General features: G+C 39.4%; 1 protein-coding gene across 1 annotated transcript in view; it reads left to right on the top strand.

Moving 5' to 3' along the window:
- The window catches only part of DOCK2 (dedicator of cytokinesis 2), a 500,992-nt gene that overhangs the window by 47,061 nt on the left and 429,694 nt on the right, over window positions 1-24,237 (top strand). The window contains exons 6-14 of the mRNA XM_065410088.1: window positions 715-863; window positions 4,153-4,288; window positions 6,583-6,737; window positions 12,102-12,183; window positions 16,959-17,094; window positions 18,830-18,905; window positions 20,827-20,903; window positions 21,266-21,391; window positions 23,932-24,056. Coding sequence (XP_065266160.1) covers window positions 715-863; window positions 4,153-4,288; window positions 6,583-6,737; window positions 12,102-12,183; window positions 16,959-17,094; window positions 18,830-18,905; window positions 20,827-20,903; window positions 21,266-21,391; window positions 23,932-24,056 — 1,062 coding nt within the window. The remainder of the gene's footprint in view (window positions 1-714; window positions 864-4,152; window positions 4,289-6,582; window positions 6,738-12,101; window positions 12,184-16,958; window positions 17,095-18,829; window positions 18,906-20,826; window positions 20,904-21,265; window positions 21,392-23,931; window positions 24,057-24,237) is intronic.

Here is a 24,237-nt window from a genome sequence, read left to right as displayed (position 1 = left end):
GGGAAGGTTTCTCTGGGCCAGGATAGAGCTTTTGCAGACATGGGGAGGATGAGATGGGGAGAGACCAGAATAGCCAATTTTTTAGGACACTCATTTTCGATTTGTGAGACCTCAATTCAAGACCCTCTTCCAAATATCCTCCAGAAAGGCAGCCAGTCTCCACCTTGCCAACAATTCATTCTTGTTATATCTCTTTGTTATATTGAAGAGCCCTTTTTTAGCATTCAGTGTTTTTCCCTCTGCCCCAGTGATGGTACTTGGACTTTGGCAGGAGACTTGATTAATCTCCTTTTTGGTAAACTAAACAGATTAAATTGCTCAGAGTAGGGCATTGTCTGCAGTCTTTGAATAGTTTTTGTGGCTCTTCTTTGCACCCTCTCCAGTTTTGCACTTTAAAATTAAGGTGGACACCAGTATTTTGATATTGGTCTAACCAGTGCGGTATACAGATGTAATATCACCTCCCTTATTCCAGTTTTCTAGCTGGGGCTTTCTTCTCCTGCAGAATTAGCACCCTTTAAATAACACTGTAAAATGCACAAAACAAAACTACTCCCAACCTCCATCCAATCACACAATTACCATCCCCGGGCTTTGAACCCTTAGCAATGTAGAGGTTAAACTATTTTGAATTGAATGCCTAGTATACAATGAAGGACAATGTAGGAAGCTGAAATGAAACCAAGCCCTAAATGTGAACATTTTGTATTTCAGGCAAACAAAAAAGAGCGGTTCCGGCAGGTGCAATCTATGATGTACGACCTAATGGAGTGGAGGTCACAGCTTCTGTCGGGAACACTGCCCAAAGATGAACTGAAAGAACTCAAACAGAAAGTCACGTCCAAAATTGACTATGGCAACAAGTACGTTTTTCCTTGTGCTAAACGAGTACTGGGAACAGCTCCTTTATTTTCAGACATGTCACTGGTATAGAGTTGGGGGCAATTTTTCCCTGCTTCTATGTCCCTAGCTTGCGAATATTGGGTACCTACCCATCCTTTTTGGCAGACCACTCCCCTACGATCCCTGCTGCAGCAGCAGACTCCATGTTCCCTTGCAGTCATGGTCACCCTTTCTTGAACAGGGCCATCCAGAATTTTCAGCTGCTCCCCTATTTGGAATCAAACATTTCAGGATGCATGATCTCTGTTGCTTATGCAGACACACAGGCATATTAGAAGGATCAGTTCTAGGTTGGGCAGTTTTCACTCCTATTCATATCCACTTAATATATTCAATCTTAACATGTTCACACATGCCTCACAAACAAAGGCAAGCTCCAGTCCCATACAAGATACCTGGTGGTTGTAATACCATGCTGCCACCTGAACAAAGGTGCTGAAATGCGATGGTCATAGGTAAAATATAAGAACCTGAAGTGAACAAAATCCTGATGAAGATGATGAGAGAAAAAAATAATTTGAAGTTTCCAGGCCAAGCCCATTAAGATTGAGTCTGTTTGAGAATCTGGTAATACAAGTGAAATATCTGTGGGTTTGATGGTAGCTTCACTCATATTTTGATTGCTTCTCACTGATGCAGAGTCACCACAGCATAGCTCAACTGTCAAGCACAGGGCAATACAGGGGCAGAGCTGAGTGGTATTGTATTGCCTGAGATGCAAGTGAGAGCTTTGCAAACCAGTTTCCACTGTTGGGTGGCAGACTTTTTGCCTCTGTCCATTACTTGTACCTTGAACTGTTGCAAATGGCTCTGGTAGTGGCAGTTCCAGGGTCTGTGTATGATTGAACATCATGGGTTGTCTGTGGCCTGCATTTACTGTAACTCACACAGCCGACACTAGGTGACAGGGAAGTGTGTACCTAGCCTACAGTGATTGTACCCACAGAATCAGGGATTAAATTTTCCTCTGGTTCAGATGGGGGAAAGCTATTTTTTGTAGGGAAAGAGGTGGTTTGCTTTTACTCATGGTAGCTTGTTTTCATTTATGGAGTGAGACACCTGTTCTGATTCAGACACTGCTGGTTACCACTGTACCATGTTTCTGCTGAGTCTACCCACGAGCTTACGTGGGTGTAGCTCTTAATATAAACATATTCAGCAGTTTTCTACTTAGGTCTGAACATGTTAGTTTGGGGAGTTTACTTGGAGCTGGATCATCTGAGATACAATGTTGCATAACAAAGGTTTCAAATTGATGAATAATGGGTTTAATGATCCCTGGGGGCAAATTGTGCATTCACAAGGCTTGAGTAAACTACACAAAAGTACAAAGCATGAGTAATTAATGTATGAATCAGACATTTTCACAAATGTATCTCGTGAGCTCTGATTTAATTCAGAGGAAAGTTTTTTTTTCAATTGATATCTTTCAGTTGCTTTTGTCAAAATAGATGGTAGTGTTTTATGTTGACATTAACTGAATTATTAAATGGAGCTCTTAAGACCCCGCCCCCACTCCAGCTTCAAATCCTCTACCATCTGTAGACTCAACAGAAACATGATGCAGGTGCAGAGAGAATATTTTCTTCTTTTCAGTCTGTTTAGCTAGTTCAGTTCAATGACTTGTTCATTCAAAGTTAAGAAACCAACTGGAAGTTGAAAAAGCAGGAAAGCTTGTTTTCTTCTTACAATATATGAATAAATACTAGGTGTGAGAGGATGACATCTAATGGTTTTAAAATCTTGAAGGACATGGTGACCAGACACTGAGTTCAATTCATTAACTCAAGGTAATAATTCCTTTATATAACCATTTTTAAATGAAAAACATGTTTAAGAAAAAAATACTAAACTATCTAGCACTCTTATGATAGTTTTACTTAACATTTAAAAATGTTTTTTTACATTTTAATTGAATTCGCATTTCCATCCAAATAGAGCTTAACACAAATCACAAGGAAGAGATTAAATCATTTAATAAATAAGAAATTCACCATTCACCATTGTTTAACATAATAAAAATGTAAAAAAAAAGCATCTGAATAAAATAAGGTAAGCTATACAGTTGCCTAAATAAATGTGTATAGATATAGTGTGTTGTCCTGGTTAGCAAAAAGAAGCATCAAATGTAGTGTAAAGACTGTTGTTAGTTACAAATAATATGTTTCAGTGATTCCCAACTAATGAGAATCAACCTTTCCTTTGGAAAATAACTAAAAAGTACAAACGCAAAAGCTGATTAAAATCAGTAATTTAAATCAGGGTTCCCTGCTTGCTGATTGAAATCACGATGACAGTTGATAATTTAAAGGCTTGAATTTAAATCTGTTGGCCCAGGGGGAGGCTCAGGTGTTGGGGGTGGAGGGTGTCAGTCTGAGGGGGGCAGTGAGGAATTGTTGTGGGCACAAAAGAGGAGTGAGGAGGTGCTGGGGCAGAATGGGTCACCTGGGGAGTTGCTGGGGTGCCAGAAGAAAAGTGCTGGGGCACAGATTGTTTGTTCGTTCCAAGGAGAGCAGGGCTCTAAGAACAAGCTAGAAACTGGAAGGGGGCAGACTTCAGTATATGGAAGACACACCCTATGGTGAGGTGTGTGGAGTCTTGAGAGAGTGAGACCCTGAGTAGAGAAAGAGGGTGGAGGGGAGAGTCAGTGGGTAAGGGATCTGGAGAGGAGGAGGAGAGTCCCAAGACTATCATGGAAGGACCAAGGAGAATGGAGAGGGTGGGAAATGTTTGGCAGAGGAATGGAATTTGGCAGAAAGGGCTGAAGCCAAATGGAGCACACTGAGAGGGTGGAACAGGGTGACATGAAATTGGAGGGGACAGAGATACTTCATCACTCTACTGGGGAAGGTTTATACCCTAATAAGGAAGAAGAGGCAAAGTCTTCATGAAATCTACTAGTGGTTTGGCTGTTGCTCAATTTTACATGATAGGCACTTGGACACTATAGGGATAGGTGGCAGTATAAAACCCTAATATGGGTCTGTAAAGGGAAAACCAAAGCTTGAAAAAAACTATGGGGAAAGATTTTTTTTTTTTTTTTTTGATAAGTATCTTCAACAAAACAGTGTCATCAGATGTATTACTTAAATTATATATGTCCTCCTTGTTTTATTAGACTGAACTGACTGCTTCAACATTCCAAACAGCTTATTATGAATCCAATTTCAAAGACCGTCAGTTGAATATAATTTGTTCTAGAAGAAAATAATCATGGCTTATGGAGTGCTTCTTTTTTAATCTCCACAGGATACTTGAGCTAGATCTAATAGTTAGAGATGAAGATGGAAATATCTTGGATCCAGATAAAACCAGCGTCATTAGCCTATTTCATGCACATGAAGAAGCTACTAATAAAATTACAGAGCGAATTAAAGAAGAAATGGTATGAACAATTTGCCAAAATTGGCCCTTCCTTTCAGAAAGTGTTAATTTAGTTTACAAGGTGTTATCTGTTTGTTTAAACTTGATCCTTCTCCCAGTAAAACCAATGGAAGTTTTGCCACTGATTTAAAGGAGCAGTTTCTGATCCCTAGTTGATAAATATGGAACATGTCACCTCAGCTGTAAATATTTACTTTGTTTTACCAGACTTTGTCAAAATTTGCCTAACAGTGACTTGAGCAAGTTTCTCCAATCATTGAATAAGATGAAAAAGTGCAACTGTTGGTCTAACCCAACAACTGAAGAATAGACATGAGTGTTAGTGACTGGAACTGGATTAAATACATGGGCCAAGATATCAAAACTCAGTGCCTAAAATAAGATTCTCAAATGAATGGCAAGGCTCCGATGTGGTCTGACTTCCACAACTGCTGGTTTGTAGAATTAGAACATAAGAACTGCCATACTGGGTCAGACCAAAGGTCCATCTAGCTTGGTATCCTGTCTTCTGACAGTGGCCAATGCCAGGTGCCCCAGAGGGAATGAACAGAACAGGTAATCATCAAGTTATCCATTCCCTGTCACCCATTCCCAGCTTCTGGCAAACAGAGGCTAGGGACACCATCCCTGCCCGTCCTGGTTAATAGCCATTGTTGGACCTATCCTTTATGAATTTATCTAGTTCTTTTTTGAATGCTGTTATAGTCTTGGCCTTCACAACATCCTCTGGCAAGGAGTTCCACAGGTTGACTGTGCATTGTGTGAAAAAATGCTTCCTTTTGTTTGTTTTAAACTGCTGCCTATTAATTTCATTTGGTGGTCCCTAGTTCTTGTGTTATGAGAAGGAGTAAATAACACTTTCTTATTTACTTTCTCCACACTTGTCATGTTTTTATAGACCTCTATCATATTATCCCTTTGTCATCACTTTTCCAAACTGAAAAGTCCCAGTCTTATTAATCTCTCCTCAGACGGCAGTCGTTCCATACCCCTAATAATTTCTGTTGCCCTTTTCTGAACCTTTTCCAAGTCCAATATATCTTTTTTGAGATGGGGCGACCACATCTGCATGCAGTATTCAAGATGTGGGCGTACCATGGATTTATATAGAGGCAATATGATATTTTCTGTCTTATTATCTATCCCTTTTTTAATGATTCACAACATTCTATTTGCCTTTTTTGACTGCCACACACATTGAGTGGATATTTTCAGAGAACTATCCACAATGACTCTCATATCTTTCTTGAGTGGTAACAGCTAATTTAGACCCCATCATTTTATATGTATACTTGGGATTATGTTTTCCAATATGCAATGTGTTTTTCAGTTGCTGCTCCTATTGAATTTTGGCCACTTACCTGGGATTTAGGAGCTTTATTTAGGTACCAAGTCTTGAAAATACTGGTCATGGGATATAAGTTACTGCCAGTTAGTTGGTCTGAGTGAGCCAAAAGGTTTAATGCGTATGAGAGAGGAAGTTGGTAAATTTAACAACTCTTGGTATGCTTGCTGATGATGTCAAGGTCTAAATGATCAGAGCACACAAATAATTTGCAGTCACATTTTAAAACATGGTTCACATGATTACACTTCATTGTCTTTATAAATATTAAATGTATCCTGAGAACTATCAAGTGATGTAAGGTTTGGGCTTTTTTTGCTTATTAATCACAATGTAAATAAAATGAGGCATATGTTAAAGAAGAAAAAAACGTTTGAGTGAGTTATGAAATCTCCAAATCATGACTACTGTGAATAATGTATCATAAATCAGTATTTAACACCACATGCCTTATTGTCAGTCAGAAGCTCAGTTGAACAAACAATGCTCCCCAAATATGGAAGGGTCATCACTAAGCGATACAAGACAGATTAAAGCCCTGCAAACCTGAGTCACTTCTAGAGAATTGTATTGTATTTTTTCTTTAAACATGTAGTGTTGCAAGGTGCAAACACTGATTAAAACATCAGAGGGACTCATATATACTTACTTTAAGGACAGTCCAGGAACAGATTCACTGCTCATCACCTTGTTCATACAGGCTGTGTATGTGTGTGAACTTCTTATGCACCACTCAGCATCTTAGGAACGTTTGGAGCAGTGGTTAGGTGCTAGAAAAGATTGTAAAGTGTGATAAATGTTTTAGGCTAAATTCTACCCTACTATGTTGCTTAAATTGAGAGCAGAACTGGGCCATTTTCAGATGAACCTTGAGTATAGAGCAGTAAGTGCAGGTCTTGCTGGCATTCAAATTAGTTTGGTCTAATTAATAATTTTCCTCCTGTGTGTAGTCAAAGGATCAACCGGACTATGGAACGTACTCCCGAATCTCCTCATCCCCCACCTACAGCCTTTACGTCTTTGTAAGAAACTTTGTATGCCGAATAGGAGAGGATGCAGAACTCTTCATGTCATTATATGATCCCCAGAAACATACAGTTATAAGGTAGGCTATATTATTTTCCCCTGGAGAATGAATAGTAAAATGAGTTGGTCAAACTGGAGGGGCCAATGCACACACAAAGGGGAAAACTGTACAAGAAAGTTTTTTAAAGGAAAAACCACATGCACTGCTGGAATCTAGTGATGCTAGGCGGGCGTATTGTGTAATAGCAAACAACTAAACTATATTGAGAGCAAATGGACCAGATTGTCTTGGCTTGAGTGTGCTTTGAAATCTTAAGTGACTGCTGATATTGCTTCAAAGCTGACTGATTTCTGCATTGTGTGGGATTTCTTGAGCAAAGATTAATGAAATGTTAAGTCAGTTTGTTTAGAGTTTGTTCAGTCTTCGTTTGGAATAAACTATTTGCAGTCAATGTAGCAAGTGAGGCATCAAATTTTTGTGAGTTCTGTATGACTGGTCTAAGTCCAGCCTTAACCACTCAATCAAAACAGTAACACATTTGGGCAGAAGCTGAGCTGATTGTTCAAATTTGTAGAAAAAATAAAAGTCAAGGTCACTGTTATCGCTGGTAGGCAGACAACCTCGAGGCAGCTACAGAGATTCAGTAGATGGACAGTTCACTGCTGTGAAAAATGTTCCTTTGTCTCATTGCCAAAATAGAAGCTTTTACAACAGGCAATGGAGAATACAAACATCTGACCATCAGCAGCTAAAATGCGTTTGATTATGAAAGTTTCCATCACCTTGACTACCAATGCCTAGGTGATTAGTATGGAAGAAATTCTATTGCTGGGGAAAGCAGGGGATTATGTTTATATGTTGGACCATATAGGAGAGTCAAATAATACTGGATTTCAGGATTAGGACTGGAGCAGTAGAACGCATACATAAAACGTACACACATGCTCCCTTTATATTGAGCAATTCTTATATTTGGATTATAAATTTAATCTGACAAATTCTCAGATTCGAAGGTTGCTGTATTGGATTCATTCTTTGACGAGTTGTATGCTTTTGGGAAGAAGTTTGACAAAACTAGTAATTTGCTGTAAACCTGCATAAGGACACTTTCTCCTTTCCTTTCCAGCAAACAATGGGTAAAATTTAAAAGGGGCAAATCCCTAAATGCTGGAGTCTGGTGCAGGGGAATCCAGTAGAGTTCCAGCTCTTTGCCCTTGAGATCTTGGCCTTTGTGGCTTTGTAGTGGTGCACTCTGGGCAAGGCCTTCTGCTGCTACAGAGAAGGCGAGAGGGTGGTGGTTGTTGGTAATGGGATAGCACCTTTAGGCCCCTCTGTGCTAGGCGCTGTAAACGCATGTAATAAAGAAGACAGCCTCTAATGCCAACGAGCTCACTGACCAGGCACATGGGGCAACAGGAGGTGAAAACAAACAAATGGGGGCTGAGAGGAGAAAAAAGAAGCACTGAAACTATTATTTTAAGTATAATAAACTGCAGTCATAGGACACTCTCTCGCTAGTCACTGTTCAGAAATTAGTAGGTATTGCAACCAGGTAAATTCAAGGAGAACAATGTAGTAGCATTGCCATTTTTTCATTTGGGATTTGTTCCCTATTTGTGGAGTCCGTCATGATTGGCAGGTTTTCAATTATGTGATTTTTCTTAATGTTGTGTAAAAGAAGCTTCAAACTTCAGCTGTATCATTTACTAAACTGAGATCCTGAAGAAAAGGGATTGTGGGCCGTGAAAATGAAAGGACAGAAGCTAGTTACTTCTGTAGGGTAGCTCTTGCAGAAATGCACTAAATTTTCTTTCAGTGATTTTTATGTTTTGAGAGCAAAATCCATCTCTAAGTGTTATATAGATGGCTACCAGTCAAGCTCTTGAAGCTAAATAAACTGGTGCACATTTCTGATCACCAAGGCGCCCAAAACACACGTTTGTACTAGATATTGGTGGCTGAGGAGTTATATCCCAATGTATGTAATTTTCATTGACATGTAACTCTGGGGGAAGGAGGACAACAGAAACTTTGTATTTGAAAAATAGTACAAAGGGAGTGTTAATTTCCCAATTGATATTTTGTAAATTTCTGTTCAGTATATTTCTTTGACATGATTGCTTGTGGCTAATAAAATGAGCAAATTGCCATGGGGGGGGGGGGGGGGGAAGGGAGGGGGTAAGGAAGCTGAGGGGGTTGTAAGTGGGTTATAGATCATTGTAATAAGTCATAAATCCAGTGTCCATAGTCAGTCCACAACTTTTAGGGGCCAGCAAAGTTAGGAATTGTAGCTTCCTTTGGCATTTTGTTCAAGATAGATCAGGGATACCTCCAGAATTGCCTGTGATAAGAGTGAGGAGTCTTAAAATGATGATCAGATTCAGATTTTACTTCCTACCAGCTATATACATTGCTCTGAAGTGGACCCCTTCCCACTTTAATTTAGACCTCAGTTGATCATGGTGGCATTAACAGAGGTTACTGTTATGCAGCCATACCATGGAGGAGAGAGACCAGTTTGATATTTGGTTCTTCCTCTGAATGAAATAGCCGCTATGCTTCTTGGTGAACATTTTGTGCTTAATGGGTGTTACTCGAGCAGTGCTTTTTAACTTACTATATTTTTGTTGGGCTTAACTCTATTAACGTCTCAATGGTTGTTATGCCTGGAATAAAATGCTCAGAGAAATTTAGAATTGTAGCATTGTGAGATTTAAGAGTCTGAAAAGTGGTCCTGTTAGGACAACTGCCATCTAGGTGAACTACATACATGTTGAATTGCTTACCTCCAAAATGTTACCATGCTGTATTCTATTATATTGAATTTATTTTTAAATCTATCTTACATATGATTCTTTTTGTAGTTTCTATTATATTTATGTATCATAATTCTCCTTTCATTGTGGTGGTTTCTCTGTCTGTCTTAGTCTTATTGTGTTCTTCTCAAACAGCCAATTTTTAACAAAAATCATCCTGGATAAGATTTCAGTATTAAAGATGGAGCCAAATCCGGCTCACCTTAGACAAGCAACAAGCCATTTGCTTCAATTGACTATTGATGTGAGTAAGGTGAACTGGTGTTTTGGTCTTGTAAAGAATTGTCTTTGAGCATTCATCTTGAATTCAGTCACTCTGTAATAAAGAATGACTAAACATTAATTTTGGTTATGTTTTGCTGTTGATTTTGGCTCGCTGAGAAGAAGAGAATTAGCCTTACTTTAGCCAATACCTTATTCAGCAAGCAGTAAGTTAAAAATGTCAAGGTAATGGAGAAGAGCATAACAAGAACCAATGGCTGGAAGTTAAAAACAGACAAATTCAAGTCAGAAATAAGGCAGAATTTTTTATTCTGATGGTGAATCACCCTCACTGTTACACTACCGAGAAAAGTGGTGGGTTCTCCATCTTTTGATATCGTCATATCAGGGCTTGGATACTTTTCTGGATGATATGTTTTAGCCAAAACAAGTTACTGGGCTCAATACAAGAGAAACTATAAGAAATCCTATTGCTAGTATTATTCATGAAGTTATACAAAGATGATCGAATGGTCCCTTTTGGCCTTAAAAATGTAAGACTGTAACTGGTGGTAGATTTTTGTGTGTATGTAAGGAGAATTGGTTTTAGAAATATTTTGTTTCATTTTGATGGAGCGTTGTACTATTTGTAGGGTTGAAGGCCAGAAGGAACCATTACTTCACTAGTCTGACCTCATGTATTTCACAGGCCATTAAATTTTACCCAGATACCTTGTATTGAGTCCAATACACTTTAGTCAAACAAGTATCAGAGGGGTAGCCATGTTAGTCTGGATCTGTAAAAAGCAACAAAGAGTCCTGTGGCACCTTATAGACTAACAGATGTATTGGAGCATAAGCTTTTGTGAGTGAATACCCACTTCGTCAGATGCAGCTTATGCTCCAATACATCTGTTAGTCTATAACAGGGGTCCGCAACCTCTGGCACGCGGCTCTCCAGGGTAAGCACCCTGGCGGGCTGGGCCAGTTTGTTTACCTGCCACGTCGGCAGGTTTGGCCAATCATGGCTCCCACTGGCCGCGGTTCGCCGTCCCAGGCCAATGGGGGCTGTGGGAAGTGGCGCGGGCAAGGGATGGGCTGGCCGCGGCTTCCCACCACCCCCATTGACCTGGGACGGCCAGTGGGAGCCGCGATCGGCCGAACCTGCCGATGCGGCAGATAAACAAACTGGCCTGGCCCGCCAGGGTGCTTACCTTTGTGAGCTGCGTGCCAGAGGTTGCCGACCCCTGGTCTATAAGGTGCCACAGGACTCTTTGTTGCTTTTTTAGTCAAACAAGTTATCTTCCAGAAAGGCATTCAGTCCTGATCTGAAGAAGACTTCAATCTATCCAGAATTCACCACTTCTCTTGGTAGTTCATTCCAAGGGTAATTTGAGGTGGTAAAAAAAAGTGTAGTCATAATTACTTCGTTGAAGTAGACTTACTCCATGGAAGATGAAGTTCATTTCTTTGTTTTGGCTTTCAAATGAGAGGTGCTTTCCCTTGGACAGGGGTGGCTCCAGGCACCAGCGCAGCAAGCACGTGCCTGGCGAGGCAAGCCGCAGGGGGCGGCCTGCTGGCCGCTGTGAGGGCGGCAGTCAGGCGGCCTTCGGCGGCATACCTGTAGGAGGTCCGCCAGTTCCGCGGTTTCGGCGGCAATTCGGTGGCGGGTACGCCAAAGCCGTGGGACTGGCAGATCACCCGCAGAAACGCTGCCGAATCTGCGTGACCGTGGAATGCCCACAGACATGCCGTCGAAAGCCGCCTGACTGCCATGCTTGGGGCAGCAAAAAACATAGAGCTGTCCCTGCCCTTGGATATTTCCATCTGCTCTGAAGCAGACATATGGCCTTCTGCGCTTATGCAATCTTGGGAGGTTGACGGATGTACTGTGATGGATTGGGCTTCTACATTGTTTTTTATTCATGCATTGTTGCAAGAAGTGAGAGATACTAGTAACTTTTTGGTACGTGTGCAGGAGCTGGACTTGTAAACATAAACCTACAACATATTTTGACAAATGATTAAGTCTTCTGTGTTTTAAGCTTATACATTCAAATAGTCAAAAAATATTAAAAATTGATAATATTGGGCTGATAAAGTTTTTATATTTACTCAGATAAAATAGAAATGGATTTTTTTTTGCTTTGTCTTTTAAAATGATTTTGGATCCCTGTTTTTGGGCACAAAAATGGCAACACAATATTTTCTTTGGGATATGTACTTAGGAAAAAACTTTCAGTGACTGGAACAATGCCAAGAGTGGGGGAAATGGTCAAATCATGCATTATGAATCTAAAGATGTGGTACTGTATGGTATTCACCTATGTGTTGTGTGTTAAGCAGTACTACAGTACTTAATGACACATGGTGAAGAATTCTGTTAAATGATATTAACAAATTATTACTTTCTCTCTTTAAACAGTGAAAATTACTTGGTGAGATGGGGGAGTAAAGGTTTTCCAAAGGAGATTGATATGCTCAACAATCTGAAAGTGGTGTTCACTGTGAGTAAACAGTCTTCATATTTGACTAGATTTTGAACTTGCAAATAGGATTCTCATTGCTAATGGTCACTCCCAGAATTTTTTTACATGTTGCGGGAAGCCTTGAATGAGCTCAGAAAGGAAGTTAGTCTGAGTAATTAAATGGAGAGGAGCACTTGTAAACTAACTCTGTTTGGTCCTGAGTTCACCTCCTGCTATGTCATGTTTGATTAACTTGTCTTACTACTTAAATGATTTTCCCTTCAAGTCCAATTAAGTTGGCTCATTACAAGTAATAATTTTAAGGTGGAGAATGTTTGTGCACTCTGCTTATGGTTAGATTAGCAAAAGGGTATATGAATGACGTAGTAGGACAGACAAATTATTTAGATGAAGCTGTTTGGCATTTATTCATGTCTCTGATTTGTCAAATTATTTGGCAAAAGTTAATGTTCATACCATTACTGATGCAAATATCAAAATCCAGTAGAATTTCATTACTAAACCTGTAGACAGATGTTGTATAATAAGCAGGAGGATGTAGATATCAATCAGGCATTCATCTTGCAGAACAGTAACCAGTGATTCATACTATAAATATATAAAGAGATGAAGACATCACTAAATTGGTGTCACTGAATATTAATGAGAAAATTATCTAACCACCCTGGGGACCAACATAGTGACTTTGTTTCCCCAATCAAATGAACCTGAGGAACCTTGGAAGATCCTTCATATTTGGAAATTCTCCTTACAAGGTTAATGGGAACTTACTAAAAATGATAAACAACCATGCATATATGAGTAAATTATTTTCAGTGTAATGTTAAGTGTGTAAACTACATAATGTTCATAAATACTCAGAGGTGAAAATAAGTGCTGGATGATGCAGTTGTGGGAGGAGAGAATTTCTGCAATTTTTTGTCTACTTTTAGAACCACATAATTTTGAGGCTCTATAATGTCTCTTCCAAGTGTGTCTCTAGTCTATTGAGAGAGCTGCTGCTCAAACCCTAATTCAGTATCATAACTTGAAGCTGGGGTTAAGGCCAACTTCACTCAGCAAAACATTTAAGTACCCATGATTAACTTTAATGGGGCCTAATGTGCTTAAAGTGATGTTGAAAGTCATATTGAACAGATTGAAGCCACAAGCGGAGAATATTATCGATGAAGAACAGGCTAGCTTTCATGCTGGAAGAAGTACCACAGAACAGATTTTCAACCTTCATGTGGCATGAAGCTCTCTGGTCAACCATGAAGAAGTACAATGTTGGTTGTAAGCTTATTCTTACCATTAAACAACTGTATGCCAAGGCCAGCAGTGCAGTTCTCGTCAATGGCACAATAGGAGAGTGGTTTTGCACCACTGTTGGAGTCTGGCAAGGCTGCCTTCTTTTGCCCACACTGTTCAACATCTGCTTGGAGCGCATAATGACTGATGCCCTAGAGGATCACATATGCACAGTCAGCATTGGGGGGCGAATAATCTAAAATCTTCGGTACATTGATGGCCTGGCAGACAGTGATGATGAACTTGCCAACCTTGTGAAATGATTGGATGAAACCTCTGCAAAATACGGCATGGAAATCAGTGCAGAGAAAACTAAGCTGATGACAAACAAACATGACAGGATCAGTTCACATATCACTGTCAGCAAAAACAACGAGGAGTCCTTGTGGCACCTTAGAGACTAACAAATTTATTTCAGCATAAGCTTTCGTAGGCTAAAACCCATTTCATCATCTCTAAGGTGCCACAAGGACTCCTCATTGTTTTTGCTGATACAGACTAACACGGCTACCACCCTGAAACATATCAGTCAGTGGAGAAGAGCTGGAGACAGTGAAACAGTTCAAGTATTTCACTGATGAAAGATCAAAGGCAGAAATTCTGGCAAGAACTATGCAAACAACAGCAGCAGCGGCAAAGCTAAAGCCATTTTGGAGGAATAAGAACATCTCCCTAAAATCCAAACTGAAACTGCTGCATGCATTGGTCATCTCCATTTTTCTACATGCGCGTGAGATGTGGACCCTTATGGCAAAACTTGAATGGAAAATACAGGTGGTAGAGATGATATACTTCCGTAAAACCCTGGGCATCTCCTACTTCAACCATGTCACTAATGAAGAGGTCCACAACATCATCACTCAATGCATTGGGTCACATGAAGACCTCCTGACGACCGTGAAGAAGCGCAAGCTGAAGTGGTACGGCCATGTAACAAGATCATCTGGCCTATCCAAGATCATCCTCCAAGGGACAGTACAGGGGAAGAGAAGAAGAGGTAGACAGAAGAAGAGATGGATTGACAACATAAAAGAATGGACATGAATGGACTTCGCAGAGACTCAAGCACTGACACACAATTGTCAGGGGTGGAGACAATTGGTTGCTCATCAATGATGGTGCCAGGAGTAGCTAAGATTTAGTTGGAGTATTTATAATAAATGCCATGGACAGGTCACGGGACGTGAATTTTTGTTTATTGCCTGTGACCTGGCCATGATGTTTACTAAAAATACCGCAGCTAAATCTTAGCCTTAATTATTGACAACTGAAAAAGTTTGACACAGAATTAAACTATTTCAATGCAAGCATGAAACTTCTAGGGAGCAGAAAGAATGGCTGAGATCTCCTAAAATTATGGGAGTTGTAGCTTTTCCATTCTTATAGTGTTCTCCTTGTTTCTGATGTTAAGGCAATGACTTTGCTGCATTCAAATGACATATTATTGCTCATGCAAATAACTCCTGATTTTAAGGAAGGACTGGGCTTCCAGAGCTTTCTAGACTAGAAAGTTCTGATAATTACACTGTGATGTCATAAAGGGAGCTGGCCTTTTAGGGAAGGCAGAAAACTTTGCAGATGACTCTGACCATGCTTAATGATTTTATTTTCAGTTGGGTATACATTCCCAACTCCCTGTCCCAATTTTTTCCCCCAAACTTGCCTTGGATATGCTTCTAAATTGGAACTGGTTACATGTGGACTTTCCATCCAGTGATTGGTAAGTCAGAGATGTCATATTTGGAGAAGAAAAAAGAAAGTGGATATTTTTCCCCCACTTTTTTGTAGAACTGAAAAATGGCTGAAGAGATTTGGCTTTAAAATGTGAGCTATGGACCAAAAACATGAAACTTTCAAACCAAAAATGACTTCATGAAAACTTGCTGTGTGTGAGACACAGGGGAACAAGGATATAAGTTCAAATCTTTTACAATCCTAATGATATTAGTTGCTACCAGGCAACCACTAAACAATAACTGTATCCTCTCCTTTCCTGTTGTAAGTGGAAGTGCAAGAAATCTAATGACGGAGTCTGTCCTCACAATATATCCCCAGTCTTGAAGATTCAGGATGTTTGCATGAGCTTTCAAGCTCTTGGATGATTATCCTACACGGTTTCTGAAACTTTTCTGACTTGCAGTTCTGTGCTGTGCTGTGCTGTGAGGATAATTTTTTTAGTTTTCAGTAACATTAGAATACATTGCAAAGATTGCTAATCTCATCAGAAGCAACAAAACTTTACGTTCCATTTCTGACTGAACTCCCAAATTGCAGTCAGGCTGCAATTTCACTGTTTCGCTGGATGTGGGCCAAAATACCATGATAAATACTTCTTTACAACCTTGTGAGTTGACTACTTAAATGCATGTAGTAAATTAAACCATACATTAGCTTTATCGTAATTGTAAATTAAAGCTTAAATTAAATCAGCTCAAACTGATGATGGTGCAAATATTTGACTGGTTATTATGCATCATGAGCACATAACACCAATGCTCCAGAAACAGTGTGGTTTGCTTATTGTTTCTGGCAGAGTTTGAGTTGCTGTTGACCTAGAAAGCCCTAAATGTTTTGGAGACTCTCTGCTGGGGACTGCCTCTCCCCCATGTAATATTGCCACAACTGGGATCAGTGGAGATCTTCAGTCCTGAGTCTCATTAGATGAAAGGAGAGGGACTTGAGATCACTCTCCCCATGCCCCTGGATCTGAAATTAGCCCATATTCACTCACCTTCAGGGAACACTGCAGAGCCCATCTATTTGCTCAGACACTTGAGGAGGCTTGAGTTGTCTGGGCTTTTGGGGTAGAGGTCTTAAGGAAGATGATTATTCGTGTAACTTTTGGCTGGCAGGGATGTTATATTATTCAGGGTGCTGGGTTAGCAGCTGCATTTGATGGGTTTTACAACTGCCAGTCTCTTTGAATTAATGGAGACACTTGATGGGTTTCAAACTGGGATGCGTGAGAAAAATCCTGTAATGGGGAACAAAGCAATTTATTTAGTAAGACTTGGCAATCTAATCCTAGGTATATTATGACCTTATCTCAGATGGGGGTATACGGTAGACTACTTTATTTGGAGAGGAGTACGCAGCCTAGAAAGTTTGAAAACCACTGCAGTAGAGATTCGGATGGGTGATAAACACTTCTTGATGGTTCTCTCCTTTATCTTTCCTCCATCTCCTTCCAGTTCTCTAGCACTGGCCTCTTCTGTTTCCCCATACTCATGACTTTTGTATAATATCAGGATACTCTGTGTCCTGTAGCTCTTGCCGTGTGGAAATGCGTTTCTCTCTCTCTTTCCTTACCTTTTCATATCACTTAAAGTGTCAACTTTGTTCGGACCATGTTAAAACATAGCTTTCCTTCCCTGACTATAGCTTAGTTTCTTTTTCTGCTGTTTGTCAATTGGTATTGTAACTAGGGGCCCTGTTGAAATTTTATTTGCTGCAGAATGTCAATGGTCATATTTTAATAATTCTCTTTTGTCATCTATTTTTAGGATCTTGGAAACAAAGATCTTAACCGAGACAAAGTTTATTTGATTTGTCAAATAGTCCGGGTTGGAAGAATGGATCTAAAAGATAGCAATACGAAAAAATGCACTCAAGGATTGCGTCGGCCTTTTGGTGTGGCAGGTGACAACCATTTCATTTAAAATTATTAGCAGCATTTGCTTCTAATCACAGCCCATTTACATTTATTCTTTTTTTGTAATGAAAAATTTAAAAATTTGATTATTTAAAGGCAGAGAAAAAAAGCATTAAGATGAACCTTAAAATGGAAGAATGCCTTTGATTAAACACCTGAATAAAATATGTAGTAAATGAAAGCATATTTAAATATTTGTAGTAATTACTGATGGAAAAAAATTCTCTAGGAATCTAATCTGTGAGGTATATCGAGCTGTGCAGCTTGCAGCATCTCACAGAATATAAGAGCCTGATCCTGTCTACACTGAATATGAGCAGACCACTATATCATCTAAGAACATAAGAATGGCCATACTGGGTCAGACTAATGGTCCTTCTAGTCTAGTGTCCTGCATCCCAACAGTGGCTGGTGTCAGATGCTTCAGAGGGAGTGAACAGAACATGGCAATTTATCGAGTGATCTATCCCATGTTGTCCACATTAATAGATAGCAGGTTTAAAAACAAGCAAAAGAAAGTAATTCACACAATGCACAGTCAACCTGTGGAACTCATTGCCAGGGGATTCTGTGAAGGCCAAAAGTATAACTGAGTTCAAAAAAGAATTAGAAAAATTCATGGAGCAGCGGTCCATCAATGGCTATTAGCCAAGGTGGCCTGGAACACAACCCCATGCTCTGGGTGTCCCTAAACAGCTTCCATATGAGGCTGTTTTTGGCAGTCACAGGTTTAGGGACACCCAGAGCATGGGGCTGCTTGCCTGTCACCTACAGTGAGATCCGCACTGACACATCCTTAAAGAACAGAGAACATTTACTCTACAGCAACTGTGGTTCTTTGAGATGTCATCAGTATGGATCCTGCAACTTGCTCTCCATCCCTGCTTTTTGGAACATAGGCTTTGAGTCGCAAGGGAACTGAGGAAGTATTGCCCTTTACACCTTCATATGGGAGCCCGCAGAGATAGAGAGTTCATGCTGATGCTCACTGATATTTAAAAAAAAAAAAAAGTCTTTTGGCCTTGTGTCCATAAGGCTCATGCACAACTACAGTGGTATCAACGCTGACTACAACAACTCAAAGAACAGCAAATATTGTAGGGTAAGTGTCCATTCTTTCTGGGTGCTACTGCATCAGGTTTCAAAACTAGAATTAGACATTTTTGTGCCCCCCCCCATATTAAAATGAAGAATGAAACAGAAAACTGTACAACTGACAATTTACATATTGGAAAACTAAGCTCCAGTGCCATTGGGTTGATTGGAAACAGTTAATGGGAGAATCAGAATTAAAATAAACCATTTCTACATGGAAAATTATATCATAGCACCTGGAAAAGGGTTTTTTCTTTCTTTCTCTCTCTCTCTAAACCAATACACACACAGAGTTCAGCTTATTAGGTTTTAACAAAGGCTTCAGCTTCAATTCCATTCATATTGAAGTTCATCTCCTTGGGTAAGGTACAACGTATGGCACCCCAACTGAGTGTAAATAATTTTTTTGGTAAAGATCAACTGTATATTGTACTTTACATTGCTAGCAATAACTGATGAAATACCATCAGATGATACCTTTCCATCTGATAACCTTGAAAATCGTATCCTAACATGCATACCTGTCCTGAAGCACATTTTATGCATTTAATGTAGGTTGTGCTAGTAAGAGAGAGGAATAATTTTCATGTTGTTCTATATTAATGAATTTTATTTCTACTTTTCTAGTTATGGATATTACAGATACCATAAAAGGTAAAGTGGAAAGTGATGAAGAGAAGCAGCATTTCATTCCCTTTCACCCGTAAGAGTCAAATTTATTTTTTACAATACAAAAATTCATTTTACATGCAAAAATTTCTGTCTATGTCCATGAGCTTGTCATGGATCTTTTCTTTATTATAGATAAAGTGATTTTAAGTGCATTATATGAACATCAATGTAGTACAGTCTGAAGTATTAAAAAGAAAACAAGAAATTTTATGGGAACATGAGTGAAAAATATTAATAAGATAGCAAAACCCCCTTCCCTTTCAATATCCATAAATGTAGCCACAAGGAAAAAATACTACAGGATTCAGGCTTATTAACATGAAATGTGACAAAGACATGGAAGTTTTTCATAGGGCATCAACTAAGAATAAACGATTTCAAACTGATGTGTTCACTCCACATTCATCCAGCATTGTGACCTGTTAAACAGAACCAAAGCATATGATTGTACACCAATCCATTCTAGACAATGGGCTCCATGATTGTAGGTGGTAAATACCGTATGTATGTCATGAGTTTGAGGGAGCTGCGAAGTTGGGCTACCGAACAAGTTGAAAGGTGACTGAATTTTGAAAAAGGAAGTTCAGATTTCAATTGCAATGCAAGGCAATCTTTGACTCTGAACTTGGTGCTCACACATAAATTAAATGGAGATATAGCCTGAAGTATAGGTACCCATGGGAAACAGTTATTGAATGGCATTCTGCATAATACCGCAAGTGTTTGTATGTTCTGTGGAGAATATGCCAGTTTGCCAAGCACTTAAGCATTGGCCCCACTTCACTTTTTTTTTTTTTTTAAACAATTTCATCTGTGTCATTTGAGCTGGGTATCAAGAAGAAGCATTCCTGAACTGAATAGTAGAGGAAAGGGAAGGGGAAGGGGGTTCTAATGCAACTCTGGCTTCTGATGAAGAAAACTGTATTGGAAAAGGCACTAATTGAACCCATTAGGATTACCGCACATATCAAAAACATTTGATTTTGCAACAAGACACAATCTGTACCATGCAGCACAGAGTTGGCAGGGGAGACTGTGTCTCACTCCAGACAGACTCAGATACAACGTAAGGTTTAGCTACCTCCATGAACTGGTTGAGTATAATTTGGTGTACTTGCTTCTAGAATGTTTAGGGGACTCAGGTACAAAGACACTGAGTGTGGTATAATTGCCTGGATAGGGTCACTGGGCTTTAACATCCAGAAAGGACATGGGTCCAACACTATCTTAGTGTTTTATACTCATCACCATAGTATCAAGAACAAAGAGCATGACATCTGGTTATGGACTGCCCTCTTTACAGTCTTGATGGTGGACGCTATTGATGTCTCAGGATGCTGCTGCTGTGATAGTTGCTACATCACTTATCCAATATCTAAGTCATTGTGCCAGAAGATCATAATAGGTAGTGCATAGAGCATAGGTAGTGGCCTGTAGCTCCCCAATAATTCTGAGAAACTCTTTGACTGACACTGGCCAAAATATTAAGGAGAAGCCTTCACATTTGTCTTGCCAATCCTGATGTGATTCTGCCACCAAAGAACTAGAACAGTTCAATCCTAAAAAGAATTAATTTATCCACATAATAGATTAGAAGTACCTTGTTGTGCAATACTAAAGTCTGTGGTTCATCAGCTTTACCACCTTAAACTATTCAGCAGCTCTGGACTGTGGTTGTTCAGGGCTGTCTTTGAAGACATTTCAGTTCTGTCTTTGACATTATCTCAATATTCATGGTATTGCCTATATTAAATGTAGAGAATTGTGGTAACATTAAGTAGTTGCAAATACAGACCAAGAGCGTGTTGAAGGATGATCACTAAGTGCGTAGTGATGGGATTGGTAAATAATAAAGTTGTAAAGAGCAATGACTGAGGGCATTGGCCTTATCGCTTTCTTAATTGTTTGGTATGTTCAGTGCTTACTAGGAATTTTTTTCTATTTTCCTTTAGGGTGGTGGCAGAGAATGATTCTTTGCACAGTCTCTTAGGCAAAGTCACAGCATCAAAAGGAGACAGTGGCGGGCAAGGTAAAGTAGTCTTTGTGTGTAAGCAAACAATAAATTGTATTTAGAAATCTTGGTTTCATATTTTTTTAGAGTCTGGGTTTCAAATCAGTCCCTGTACTTCAGTCATTGGGCTAGATATACTGTGAAGCGGACAGTGATGAATGTAAATCTTTGGGGTGGGGGGAGTTAGAGGCTATTTAGATAAGCACCTGTTCCACTGAGAAAAGTGGCTTTAGTTATAGTCTAAGTAGTAGCTGTTTTTTGGCTGGGGAGGTGGGAAAGATGACATGACTAAGCAGTTCTCTAGAGGAGAGAAAAATGGTAACTTAATTCAAAGTAAACTCAAAAGAAGTTAATTACATAATCACACACTTTTTCTATAGGTCTGTGGGTAACTATGAAAATGCTTGTTGGAGACATGAGTCAGATTAGGAAGGATTACCCGCATCTTGTTGACAGGACAACAGTTGTTGCAAGGAAGCTGGGATTTCCTGAAATAATCATGCCAGGTAGGAGGTGATTTGTTCTGCACTGAAAATAGACTTTCACCTTTTCACTATAAAGCCTAGTATAAATATCCGTAATATTTAGCTTGCAGCTTACTCCAATGTACACTTCAGAGTGATTTCTAATTTAAATATTAGAAGTTTACATCAATCAGTGAAATATAATTACTTAGGGAAAAAATGTAAGGATAAATCATTTAAAACAAAAATACTTAAACGAAGACAAAGAAAGATCAGGGATGGTGTTGGCCCACTGCTTAGCAGAGAAAGTGAGCTGGTGATAGAAGATGATAGGAAGGCAGAGCTGTTCAATGCATACTTTGCTTCAGTCTTCTCACAAAAAGAACATGTGACTGGACGACTAGCGAAATTACCATAGACAATAAATAGGAAGGGATGCAGACTGGGATAAATAAAGAACTTTTAAGATCTTCTGACTAATTTGAATGAATTCAAGTTAGTGGGGCCTGATGCTATTCATTGCAGAGTGCTGAAGGAATTAGTTGAAAAAATCTCTGAGCCACTGGCAATAATATTTGCAAATTCATGGATGACAGGAGAGGTCCTGGAAGACAGGAGGAGGGCTAATGTAGTGCCCAGCTTCAAAAAGGAGGAGCAAGGGACCTAAAGACCAGTCAGCCTGACCTCAGTACCTGGGAAGCTACTAAAGCAATGTATAAAACATTCAATTTGCGAATACCTGGAGGATGAAGGGGTGATCATTAGCAGCCAGCATGGATATACTAAGAACAAATCCATGCCAAACCAGCTTGATTTCCTTCTTTGATAGGGTGACTGGTTTGGTGGATGGGGGAAATGTGGAAATAATATACTTGGACTTGAGCAAAGCTTTTGACACAGTCCCCACATGACATTCTGATAAGAAAGCTGGAGTAATGCGGCCCAGTGGAACTATTATTAAGTAGATACATAATTGGTTAAACAACCACAAACAATGAGTAACTGTTAATGGAATGAACTGGAAGGAAATCTCGAGTGGGGTTCCACAGGGTTCTGTTCTGGTCCAGTATTATTTTACATCTATATTAATGACCTGGATGTAGGAATAGAGAGCATATTGATCATATTTTCACAGAAAGCGAGGGGGGTTGCCAACACTTTGGAGGATAGAACTAAAATTCAAAGGGATCTGGATAGATTGGAGAACTGGGCTATAGATGACTAACTGAAATTCAAAAAAGGCTACACTTAAGGAAAAAACCCCAAATGCACGAATACATAATGGGTGATAACTGGCTTGGCAGCAGCACTGCTGAGAAGGATCTGGGAGTTGTCATGGATTACAACCTCAACATGAGTCAATCATGTGATGCTGTTGCAAAAAAGCAATGCAATTTTAGGTTGCATTAACAGGGGTATGGTATGCAAGTCATGGGAGGTAATAGTACCACTCTATTCCACTCTGGTTAGGCCTGAGCTAGAGTACTGTGTCCAACTTTGGTTGCCAAAGGAAAGGATCCAGAGGCAAACAACAAACATGATCAAAGGGATGGAATGCAAGCCATATGAGCAAAGGCTGAAGGAACTGGGTATGTTTAGTTTGGGAAAGAGGAGATTAAGGGGTGATATGATAGCCGTCTTCAAATACTTGAAAGGCTGCCCTAAAAAGATGGAGAAAAGTTGTTCTCTCTTGCCACAGAGGGCAGGACAAGAGGCAATGGGTTCAAACTATACAACATAGAAGATTTAGATTAGATCTCAGGAAAAACTTCCTAATTGTAAGAACAATAGGACAACGGAACAGACTGCCTAGGGAGGTTGTGGAAGCTCCTTCACTGGAGGTTTTCAAAAGGCCATCTGTGTTGGATGGTTTAGACACAACAAATCCTGCATCTTGGCAGGGGGGTCGACTAGATGAGTCTTGCAGTCCCTTTTAACACTATGGTTCTATGATTCTAAGAGTAAGTACCATGTTTCTCATAAATTGCTTTCATGATCACTGTGTAGATAAGGAATTATTTACAGCTTTTATTAGTTGTTTGACTTTCATACTATGCTTTTGTTCCAGTTAAAATACCAATATGTATGAAGTCAGGCTATTGAATGTTTATTTAAAGCCAAATTCTTGGTTCAGATTATCCAGACTGGCATGTATGTGGCATTACGGTTTTGATGACATCTCAATTTGTTCATAGGAGGAAAACAAAAAGAGCTGTTTTATAAAGCTCCCATTTGGGGGAAAAACAGAATCTCACATATTGTTAGTCAAATTGAGCAACAACATCTTAACTTCACCTCACCAGAAGGTGTCACTGCAGTCTGTGAGTTAGACGAGTTCCCTTTTAGGAAACGCATTTTGTCTCTTTTCAGACCAGCCTATAAAATCTGATCAAATGAAAATATCAAAGCAGAACACTTTAAACTTTTCTTTAGAATGAACTTAACTTCATTTAATATAGTTCAGCATAGTGAGACGAGTATGTAAGTAATCATTATTACTTATAATAAACCTGCTTGGGTTTCCCTTTGATTTCGTAATATATTTTTATTCTGCTTTCTAACCTTTTGCATTTCTGTCATAGGGGATATAAGAAATGATATTTATGTTACACTGACTACGGGTGATTTTGATAAGTACAATAAAACAACCCAGAGAAATGTGGAAGTGATCATGTGTGTCTGTGATGAAGAAGGAAAAGTGATACCAGTAAGTTTTGTCTGTCTTTCCATTAGCATTAAACATGAAAATGTTAAACACATCTTAGAAGTAAGCCTTACACTTCACATGAATTTTGAATAACACTGTAATGTAATATCCTGCAGTCCATTTGTGTTCTATTTCTATTGAGTTGTTTTGTCATGCTGGAATTGTTATACTTCATAAAAGC

The sequence above is a fragment of the Emys orbicularis genome, chromosome 8 (assembly GCF_028017835.1).
Source record: "Emys orbicularis isolate rEmyOrb1 chromosome 8, rEmyOrb1.hap1, whole genome shotgun sequence".
Classification (NCBI taxonomy): domain Eukaryota; kingdom Metazoa; phylum Chordata; order Testudines; family Emydidae; genus Emys; species Emys orbicularis.
Note: the sequence above shows the minus strand (reverse complement) of the source record. Positions and strands in the feature narration are given on the sequence as shown.